Below are 11,275 nucleotides of genomic sequence, written 5' to 3' on the forward strand. Positions count from 1 at the left end.
TGAAGTGCTTAGTAGGATTTTTCTTAAATGAAGGAAACCTTTCATGAGTTGTTTAGTGAGAAAGAGACTTGATTAGAAGTTGCCAGCAGCAGCAGAAACATGGGGAGAGCCTCTGGCAGTTGATGCTAATACCAGTGGTTAGAGATTGACCATTACACAGGGCGGCTGCTCCATCTCCCTGTTCTCAGTTAAGTGAAAGGAGGCGCTTCTCAGCTGATGGAAGTTCTTCAAGTCTCTGACTTCTGTTTTATCTTTGACTTTCTTTCAGGGACAAAACATGATTTTCAAGGTTCGGACAGAAAGGACAGTGTAATAAATTATTAATAGAGGATCATTTCTGGTTTGGAAAAAAAATTGAATCGTGGGACCTAATGAGGCAATTTTTGCTCTGACAGAGAAAACGGAGGGCTCCTTTCACTCCCATCAGCACCTTTGTTGCAGATCAAAGATCCCTGCAGAAGACGCAGCCGGTCTCTGTGCCATCAAGATGGGGAGCAGTGAGGAATTCTGGGAAAGAAAAATGCAGCATTTCCTGGATAAGGACATTATCAGCTCACATATACAGCCTCAGCACTTTAGGCAGTTTTCCTATAAGGAAGCCAAGGGCCCCCGAGAGGCTTGCACCCGACTCCATGTTCTCTGCCGTCAGTGGCTGAAGCCAGAGAGGCACACAAAAGCTCAGATCCTGGACCTGGTGATCCTGGAGCAGTTCCTGGCCATCCTTCCCCCGGAGATGTCCAGCTGGGTGAGGGAATGTGGAGCAGAGAGCAGTTCCCAGGCGGTGGCCCTGGCCGAAGGCTTCCTCCTGAGTCAGGCCGAGGAGAAGAGTCAGGAAGAGCAGAAGGTGAGACTATTTGCTTCTGGTTGACTCTCAAGTAGAGGTGGGCAACACATGTCCTGTATGTGCTCTCTTGTCCGATCCCGCACTGCTCTTTGTGATTAACCCGTAGCCCCAACCAGTTTTCTCCCGAAATTGGATACACCTCCCCCATTTCCTTTGATAGGAAGACTCACAGTTGCCATTCCTTATACAGTATGTTGTTTTCAAACTAAATATCAAGTTGTATTGCTTCTGCACCTGCACAACCAATTGTGGCTGCAGAGGCAAGGTATGGCTTTTATTGGGCTGAGGAGTTCCAACACCACCAATACAGATATTTGCATGTATCTTTTCTTTTTCTATTCCTTCTCCTCATTCCTTGTTTTGGACTTCTCTTTGAGGTCAAAGATCTGTCTCTGGACGTTCAGCTGGATTTCCCTGCAGAAGAAGAGGCTCCCCTGGAGAACAGAGCAAGGGATGGAGGGACCGCCTTGCTGGGTAAGGTCTGGTGCCGGGAGGCCAGCTGCTTTTCAGCTTGATTGGGATGTGACCTGACCTTCGTGCAGAGGTGTTGCATTCTAGTGAACATTTTCGGATTCCAGTCCTAGGATCTGAGACAAGCTGATGCACCTGGCTTTCTGCTTCTTTTCTGTCTCTCACAGGTGCTGGAACGGTGCTGGCAGCGCAAGCAGAGTCATCCCTTCTTCCTGATGATGGCGTGAAAACAGAAGAGGTGGGGGAAGGATTGCTGGAAAGACATTCAGGGAGCGTCCTTTTGTTGCCTCTGTCCCCAGCTTGCCTTACTGGAAAAGATGGGGGGTGGAGGAAATTGTAGGCCAATTTCTCTTGAATGAGGGGTTAAAGATATTAACCCTGTGCCAACTGAGAAGTTAAAAATTAAATCATTTAAATGTGGGGGAAACAAAAAATGGAAACATTCATAGAAATCATAGAAAAGTGAAGTTGGAATGGGGGCTACAAAGCCATCAAGTCCAACCCCCTGCTCAATGTAGGGATACAATCAAAACAGATCTGCCAATTGATTATCTAAGTTTTTCTTGAATGCCTCCAGTGTTGGAGCACTCACCAATTCCCAAGGTCACTGGTTCCACTATTTTTCCTGATAGCCAACCTCAATATGGCTTCCTTTAACTTGAGCCCATTGTTGCGTGTCCAGCACTCTGGGACGATTGAGAACAGATCCTGCCCCTCCTCTGTATGACAGCCTTTCAAATATTTGAAAAGGGCTATCCTGTCAACCCTCAGTCTTCTTTTCTCAGGGCTGAACATCCCCAATTCTTTCAGCCTTTCCTAGGGCTTGGTTTCCAGCCCCTTGATCATCCTTGTTGCCCTCTTCTGAACTTGTTCCAATTTGTTAGCATCTTCCTTAAAGTACAGTATGGTGTCCAGAGCTGGACACAATACTCAAGGCGAGGCCTAACCAGTGCTGAATAGAGCACTGATCCATCGGAGCTGAGAGTTTGTTCATGAGGACACGGACTTGGGTCCTTGCCTCTTAAATGTCTAGTCTGGAACTTCTGTGCTTTGAGCCATGGTAGTCCTATGCATGGGCTGCCACTTTCCCCCTCAACCAGGTTTCTCAGCTTCAACCATCGTATAGCTTCCAGTGTAATATACCGGTAGTCTTCTCTCTCTGCTAAAAATAGCAGCACCTACTGCCTTTGGCTGTTGCGAATAAAAAAATCTCTTGTTTTGATTTATTTCTGAAGCGTTGGCCAAGATCTGCAAATCACTGGAGTTATTACAGATCAAATATGGGGAATATTTGATCTACATCCTGCGTTCTAAGCCTCTGCGTATTCCCTTTCCTTCCAGAAGAGACTGGAGTCCTCTCGAGCCCAAGATCCTGTGTCCATCGGTGGCTCCTTTTATTCTCATAGACAGCATACATGTTGGGCACGAGGGCCATCCCCTCTTTCTCATGCTTTGGGGCCCTAGCAAGTGGGATTCAGAGGGATGTGGCCTCTGTCCTGAAAAAAGCATGTCGCCTCTACGACTAGTAGCTTTTGGTATCTTTAACCTCTTTTGTAGACTGTGAATTAAATTTTGCAGAATAAGCCCCGGGCACCTCATCTGAGATAACCTTTTGGGTCTTGCTAGTACGGTTTTCTGTGAGATCTGAGGAGTATATGCTTTTTTTCCCCATCCAGTGTCCTATAACTTTTGAGGAGGTGGCTGTGGATTTCACCCAGGAGGAGTGGGGGCTGCTGGATCCTGACCAGAGAGCCCTCCACCAGGAGGTCATGGAGGAGAACTGGAATGTCGTGGCTTCTCTTATGCTGCTTGCTGAGAATGCCTGCACTGATGATGATGATTATAAGGTTTCTGAATCGGAGCAGGGGCCCAACTCACCCAGTCACTTCACAAACATTAAGAGGGAGCTGGGATACTCTGGTAAGTGGTTTGAACTTCCTTTCCCATCAGCGCTACCCACCCTGGCTGGTGATGATGAGACATGATGGAACCGGTGGTTTGTCAAGATTTGGGGAGCCAACATTTCCCCACCCCTGCCCTTAGGAGATTCCAGGGATGAGGTGCTCTAATTAAAAAAAAAAGATTTTCATACTGACAGCTTAACAGTGGAAGTGTTCTTTAATGCGTTTGATGTGGATGATTGAGAGAGATGAACTACGGCAGAAACTTGTTTTCCCCCATGCTAAACGATCTGAACTGAAAATGGGATTTAGTAAGTAATGAAACGTAATCTGCTTTATTCTAGGGTTAGGGAGGCAGCACTAAAAGGTCTTAAGGTCATTTCCACCCCCCAATACATTTGCACACTGCAGTCCTTAATATCAGAAACAAGCAGTCTTAGCTAAGAGACGTCTCATGGATTGAATTACATTTCAGTGACCACTCAGACCTCCTGGCTTCTGGGGACACAATTTGGGGGCGGGGGCATGTTTCTTGATAATATTTCTCCAACTGATATCTGGAGGCAGTACTGTTTCCACCTTAGCCTGATTTCAGGCTGTTTCTATATGGTTTCTATATGGTTTCTATATGGTTCACCCTTTCGTAAACAAGGCACTGCCCAGTTTTTGATACGTTTGCTCGGATTTCGTCAGTCTGTGCCTTTGGCCTCAGTGTGTGCTCTACAATATTGTTAATAAGTTAGAGGTTGTGCCTCCTACGTGGATCATGTGAAGAACGGCTGTTGGGAAGCCAAAGATCAGAAATGCAAAAAGTGCAGAGAAAAGTAACAAGGAAGCCGTGGTCTGCTTCTCCTCATTAAGAAATAAGTAAGTGGAAAAGGCTATATGAATTTGTTTCTTATAGTCGCTGCTTAGTTCATAAGTTTAGGGTTTCCGATTTTTTTAATTGCCGTAATGAACTGCCATCTTCCTCCCTCTGCATAGCTGAGCAGCCCAGTTTTTCCGACGAGGAGCTGAACAGAATGAGAAGAGAAGAGGCCCAAGTGTGTGAGGGTAAGGAAGATGCTCCCCTAGTACATGTGCAAAGTGCAGATCCCAAATAAATGCCCGCTGGAGTTTATAGTACTATAGTGTCATATTATAGTATAATAACCATTAAGATATAAGCCTTATAGTGCAAACTTGAACAGTGTGATGTGAACAGAGAGGAAGAGACCTTGAGACTACCTGCTCTTTAAAATGGAGACTCTGCGATTACAGCAAAAACCTGTATATAAGTCATGAATGGTAGCAGTCAGCTTTGTGGATGAATCTTGATTTTAAGTGAGCAGGGAGCCCAAGGACAGTGCTGAGAAATCTGCATATGATCAGAGACACTGAGAACATTTTTTTTTTCTTTAGAATGCTTGATCACTCACTCACAGTGACAACACTGTGGTTTTGCAATTGATTTGACATTATTGGCCACTCAACACATAACCCTTCCTCTCCCATCCTGATGCAAGTGCAAACTGATTTGATTCTTGAATTCAGTTAAAGGTAAAGGTTCCCCTTGACATTTTCAGTCCAGTCGTGTCCGACTTTAGGGGGCAGTGCTCATCCCTCTTTTTAACAGCCTCGTGGCGCAGTGGTTAAAACGCTGTACTGCAGCTAAAACTGTGCTCACGACCTGGGGTTCAAATCCCAGGTAGCCGGCTCAAGGTAGACTCAGCCTTCCATCCTTCCGAGGTCGGTAAAATGAGTACCCAGCTTGCTGGGGGGGCAATGTGTAGCCTGTATAATTAAACTGTAAACCGCCCGGAGAATGCTTGTAGTGCTATGGGGCGGTATATAAGTCAAATAAATAAATAAATAAGCCATAGAGCCAGCGCCTGTCCGAAGTTTTCCATTGTCACATGGCCAGAGTGACTAGGGAACGCTGTTACCTTCCCACCGAGGTGGTCCCTATTAATCTACTCGCATTTGCATGCTTTCGAACCGCTAGGTTGGCGGGAGTTGGGACAAGCGACGGGTGCTCACTCCGTTGCGTTGATTCGATCTTACCACTGCTGGTCTTCTGACACAGGCTTCTGCGGTTTAGCCCACAGCGCCGCCACATCCCTTTGAATTCAGTTAGGCTGAATCAAAAGTGTTAAGCCTTTTGCCTGCATGCTTAAAGCTCTGTATTAAGGGATCTGATAGGCCTCAAGATAAATATAAATCAACAGTGTGGTGCTATGGTTATAGAGACATTATTCAGTGGTCCCGTGTTCATTGATGACAAAATCCAAAGTTGCCTTTTGTGTTGTCATAATGTCCTTCTTGACTCCCCTCAGTCTTTTAAATATGGCTGTTATTGACTAGTCTTGTGACATGGTGGTTCTACCCAAGTGGCCAGTGGTAAACATGAGGTGAAAACATTGGTTTTCTAATCTCCCTCTTGGGTAGGTGTAGCTATTAGGGGCACACTTTTGATCCTAGTCTGGGTTTCACTGGGGAAAATGTCGAGCACCGCCCTGCCTGTGCATGAGCAACCCACTGAGATATGGGGATCTAGTCGTGTTAATCTCTTGTGCTACGATAGAATCCCGATGTCTTGTAGCACCTTTAACTAGTTTTTGTTTTTCACCTAGTTTTTTTAAAATAGGCTTTTGTGTATCTAAGCAACCTTCATCTGAAGACGTGTGGCTGGACACACACAAGCTTTTGAAATTAAAAAAAAAACTAGTTAGTCTGAAAGGCACTACAGGATTCCTGGTTTCATATTGTGATGTGCTGAATCTGTGTCTTTAAGAGATAGGCATAGTTTGTGGGGAGGAATCTAATTTTCAGGTCTTTGTCCTTTTAAGGTTCTTTGAGGCAAAAGAAAAGCGGGCAGGAGGACACAGAACGTTGTAGTACATTGAAACAGTTTTAGTCCAGTGTGAGCTTTCGTAGATCAAAGTTCATTTCCTCAGACACTGAAGTGCAAACCCATGGCAAGAATAATTATACACCTATACGCACAACTGTGTGATGCAAGTAATAAACAAAATGGCAATGGTTCTTTAGGGCAGAAACGGAGCTATCAAGTTACGATAGTTAGCAAGACCTGGCCAAGCCTATCCTTGTCGTCCAGCTGGGCTTGGCAGTCATGGGACGTCTTGGGGAAGTTGCTGGGATCGAGGTCAAGTGGTGTCTGAGAGGAATAGTCTTTGCCCAAGATATAATAATTAGAATCATGGGCCAGTCCTGGCTTATCACAACCCTTTTCAGGGTTTTCCAGGTAGAAAGTACTCAGAAATGATTTCCTCTTCCCTTCTTCTGGGGGATGTCCTGAGACTCTGCAGCTGGCCCAAGGACACACAGGCTGGCTCTTCTCTCAGGAGGCACAGTGGGGGGAATCAAACTCCCAACCTCAGGCTCCACAGCCAGATACTTAACTCACTGAGCTATCCAGCCATCATGAAAAAAAAATTTAATGCTCTCTCTGGAGTGGACTTTCTGATGTCTCCTAAAGTCTGGCCTTTGAGCAAAACACTTCCCACACTCCTGGCATTTGTATGGTTTCTCTCCTGTGTGAAGTCTCTGGTGCTTCAGAGGACTTGAATTCTGAGCAAAACATTTCGTGAGCCCTGGGAAAGTTCTCATAGATGCCTCCCGCTATCCATCTCCACCAGAGAAGTGGATATAAAGTGTTAAGGTCTATTTTGCTCATTTTGTTCAGGGAACTAAGATGAAGGAGAGAAAGGCTGAATCAGTACTGGGCTGGAAGGAGAGAGGGACCCAAAAATCAGAGTTGTGAGAGAAAGCGCTAACATTTCCTGAAGACTGGGATGGGGAAGATCTGGACCTCCAAGTGTTTTTAGTATCCCTCCTACATAAAATTTTAAAAAGTGAGCTTGAGTCTCTCTCTTTGTGCCATCACTCCAGTATTTTTGAATACTAGACATCCAGAACTACTACCAACACTTTACTGAGCTGACACTGAGGATATGCTTTTTTTTGGGGGGGGGAGGTATTTTTATGTGTGGTTGATTCATCTTAATTAACTAGTGGTCTGCCTATAGCCGGCAGTAGTACTGATTGAGAGGTAAAGTAGCAGCCACCAGACTTCTCGGGGTACAAGGACGCTTAAGTCTCAGGGTCAGCAGTTCTTGACCTTGAATGTAAAAATTACCAGCTGATTTTGTGTGGGATTAGACGCAGCCTACAGTGGTGCCCCGCATAGCAACGTTAATCCGTTCCAGGATTAACGTCGCTATCCGGAATCGTCGCTAAACGGAAAGAAAAACCCCATAGGAACGCATTAAACTCTGTTTAATGCGTTCCTATGGGGGGAAAACTCACCGTTGAGCGAAGATCCTCCATAGCGCCGCCATTTTCGCCGCCTCGGTAAGCAAGGGCAGCGCGCGAAAACACTGCGGGCGGCCATTTTATGCATCTGGTGGCCATTTTGGAACCGCCAATCAGCTGTTTTTAGAATATTGCAATGCGATTTTCGGCCATTTAGATCGTCGCAATGCGACTGCATTAGCGATCGCAAAAACGCGTCGCTACGCGGATTCGTCATTAAACTGTGTGCTCGTTATGCGAGGCACCACTGTATTTCTGTTTCTCTTTCTCACCTGCTGGGGACACACCAGCTCTACTGCAATAGGACTGTTTTTTCTTTTGTGTAAGCAGAGGTCCCTTTACCCTCTTTATGAAGATCCTTATCCCTCACATTTGGGTTTAATTTTTGTGTGTGCTTGTTCTTCCCAGCAGATAACAAGAGGAAAACAGATGTGTGTGCCAATTGTGGAGATTTCTTTACACAAGAATATGACCTTCCAAGGCACCAGAAGACTGATGCAGAAGAGGAGTGTTTTGCCACAGAAAAGCCTTATGGATGCCCCCTGTGTGAGAAATGTTCTGCCTTAGTGATGGTGTCTAGGCCTCATGAGATGCCCTGCATTGAAGAGGATCTTCGAATTGAGGCCTCTGGGAAATATCTCGATTACAATTTGGAGCTTGAGGGCCAGCAGGAAGCCTGCGCAGGAGGGAACCCATATGAATGTCAGGATCAACTTCTTGTTTGGGATTTAAACCTTGTGACCCAGCAGGGATTTCACACTGGAGAGAAGCCTTGTGAATACCAAGAGTACGGGAGATATTTTGCTGACCCTTCAGACCTTACAAGGCATCAGACAGGGCACGCGGGAGAGAAACCATACAAATGCCAGGACTGTGGCAAATGTTTCGCCAAGAAGTCAACCCTTCTTATCCACCAGGCAGTCCATACAGGAGAAATACCATACAAATGCCAGGATTGTGGAAAATATTTTGCGCAGAATTCAGAACTTGTGATCCATCAGAGAGTCCACACAGGACAGAAACCATACAAATGCCTGGATTGTGGGAAATGTTTTGCTCAGAATTCCAACTTTCTGAACCATCAGAGAATCCACACAGGGGAAAAACCATACAAATGTGAGGAGTGTGGGAAATGTTTTGCTCAGAATTCAAATCTTCTGAAGCACCAGAGACTTCACACAGGAGAGAAACCATACAAATGCCAGGAGTGTGGGAAGTGTTTTGCTCAGAGGCCAGACCTTAGGAGACATCAGAAAGTCCACTCCGGAGAGAAACCATACAAATGTCAGGAATGTGGCAAATGTTTTGTCAGGAATTCAGACCTTACAGGGCATCAAACAGTGCACACTGGAGAGAAGCCATTCAAATGCCAGGAGTGTGGGAGATGTTTTGCCAGGAATTCAACACTTCTGGTCCACCAGGCCATCCACACAGGAGAGAAACCGTACAAATGCCAGGAGTGTGGGAAATCTTTTGTGAAGAATTCAGCCCTTCTTATCCACCAGACGGTCCATACAGGAGAGAAACCATACAAATGTCAGGAGTGTGGGAAGTGTTTTGCTCGTAATTCAAACCTTCTGAAGCACCAGAGAGTCCACACAGGAGAGAAACCATACAAGTGCCAGGAATGTGGGAAATGTTTTGCTAAAAGGCCAGACCTCAAGAGGCATCAGAGAGTCCACTCAGGAGAAAAACCATACAAATGCCAGGAGTGTGGCAAATATTTTGCCTGGAATTCAACCCTTGTGATCCACCAGAGAGTCCACACAGGAGAGAAACCATACAAGTGCCAAGAATGTGGGAGATGTTTTGCCTGGAATTCAGACATTGTGACACATCAGAGAATCCACACAGGAGAAAAACCATACAAATGCCAGGAGTGTGGGAAATGTTTTACTCACAACTCAAACCTTCTAAAGCACCAGAAACTCCATTCAGGGGAGAAACCATACAAATGCCCTTCAGCTGCTTCAGCCATGCTGCCTGGGGAGATTGTGGAGGTTGTAGTCTAAAAGAAAGTGAACATTCATATTTTGGCTCCGGAAGAGTTGAGAAGAACAGGGAATGGCTCCTGTTCTAAATAGCAGGGGAGCAGGAATAAGATATAACTGGACGGGAGGAATACAAGTAGAAAGGAGTTGTAGTCACACTTGTTGTTCTAGGGGTAGGTACGTTAATAGTTTTAGAAAATCTCCATGTAGACCATGTTCTCTTAAATTAACTCTTGTGACATAGGGACATATTTATGGAGAGTGCAAGTGGATCATGGCCATCCTTATTAATAAGCAGCAGAACAAATGCAGATGTCATAGTTGGGAGGACAGGTACCTGGCATGCTTCACTCTGTTGCCCAAAAAGATCACTGCTTTATTTACAGTGGTGCATCGCTTGATGACATTAATTCGTTCCAGCGAAATCGCTGTAGAGCAAAAACGTCGTCAAACGAAATAAAACACCCTTTGAAACACAGTAAAAAGCATTCAGTGCATTCCAATGGCTGAATACCTGCTCGTCCAGCGAAGATCCTCCATACGACGGCCATTTTCTGGTGCCTGTTAAGCGAAAAATCAGTCCTAAAAACAGCAGGGGGCCATTTTCTTCAGCCGGCGGCCATTTTGAAACCCGACAATCAGCTGTTTGCTGATCGTCATAAAGCGAACATCGGTTCCCGAAGCAGGGAACCGATCATCGTGAAATGAAAAAAACTCATTTAAACCATCATTTTGCGATCGCAAAAACTTCAACGTTAAGCGGATTTGCCATTATCTGAGCACCTCTCTTAGTCTCTTCAGCTTCATCAGGTTATTCTTCTGCATACGTGCTCTGCTCAATCTGTATGTGTGTAATTTGCAGTGGCTGGTGCTGCTTTTGGTTTCTTTTTGGGTTTTTTTTTTTGCACTGCTCCTGTGCCCTGCTTCTCATCCTCCTTCCATGTTTAAAAAGAAATTCTCATTCATTATAATAATAATAGTAAATATTGGTGTAATGTATTGATATATGGCTGGTCATTTTAATATGCACCTCCTAAGAATTTTTTTGTTTCTTCCTACAAGGAGTCGGGTGGTTCATTTCAGATACAGCTTAAGCCCAATGACTTAAGGACTCAACGGCTAGAGGAAACTCTTCCAATGTCAATAGTTGGGTTTCTTACCCATCCTCCCTGACTGATTATCCTGGATAGACATGATGGGACTTGTATTCTGAAACATCTGGGTTGGTTGGGTGTACTAGGCGACTGGGGCAGGCTTTTGACTACAGTCTGCATGATTCGCCGTTTTTATATTTATGCACTGCACTTAAGTCCCACCATTCTTCTAGGCAGCTTGAGGGTATAGACTTGGTTTCCCCCTCTTAGCGCCCATATTTTTGGCCGTCTCCATCCCTTAAACTAGGCCTGAAGCCTAGATCTAAATAGATCTAGATAATCCATCTCGACCGAGAACTCTTAGAGTTGTAATGTTTGAGATCAGCTGGTAATTACCTGATTCAAGGAGGGTTTATTCAGCATCAGTCTTACTTTTTCCTCCTTTAAACTTGCTAGGATCCTTCCCCATATCCGGGGAGCGGGGAGGGGAGGCATTTCCTGCTTCACCTGTTCAGACCATCCGCCTCTGGTGGCTTTTATCAACGAGGGCGTAAGGGTCCACTGCACACGGGATGGCTGTCGCCTCTCCAGGCGTCCTGGCCACATCCTCCGGCTGCATTATTCATTCATTCAGGATAAGCAGGGGGTGACGTTACAGCC

General features: G+C 45.4%; 1 protein-coding gene and 1 long non-coding RNA gene across 15 annotated transcripts in view; one reads left to right on the plus strand and one right to left on the minus strand.

Annotated features, from left to right (window-relative positions):
- The window catches only part of LOC110071305 (uncharacterized), a 204,317-nt gene extending 193,797 nt beyond the window's left edge, over positions 1-10,520 (plus strand). For 3 of the 14 annotated variants that reach the window (XM_078388051.1, XM_078388052.1, XM_078388053.1), the window contains 6 exons: positions 269-844; positions 1,222-1,318; positions 1,483-1,553; positions 2,992-3,235; positions 4,201-4,269; positions 7,942-10,520. In XM_078388051.1, the coding sequence (XP_078244177.1) occupies positions 488-844; positions 1,222-1,318; positions 1,483-1,553; positions 2,992-3,235; positions 4,201-4,269; positions 7,942-9,542 (2,439 nt within the window). In that variant the 5' untranslated portion in view covers positions 269-487 and the 3' untranslated portion in view covers positions 9,543-10,520. Of the gene's footprint in view, positions 1-268; positions 845-1,221; positions 1,319-1,482; positions 1,554-2,991; positions 3,236-4,200; positions 4,270-7,938 lie in introns of all 14 variants that reach the window. The other 11 variants (XM_078388049.1, XM_078388050.1, XM_078388056.1 and 8 more) reach the window with 8 other exon arrangements.
- Positions 1-11,275, minus strand: part of LOC144587481 (uncharacterized) — a 152,305-nt gene that overhangs the window by 104,422 nt on the left and 36,608 nt on the right. The gene's annotated exons all lie outside the window — the stretch shown is intronic.

Source organism: Pogona vitticeps, chromosome 2 (assembly GCF_051106095.1).
Source record: "Pogona vitticeps strain Pit_001003342236 chromosome 2, PviZW2.1, whole genome shotgun sequence".
Classification (NCBI taxonomy): domain Eukaryota; kingdom Metazoa; phylum Chordata; class Lepidosauria; order Squamata; family Agamidae; genus Pogona; species Pogona vitticeps.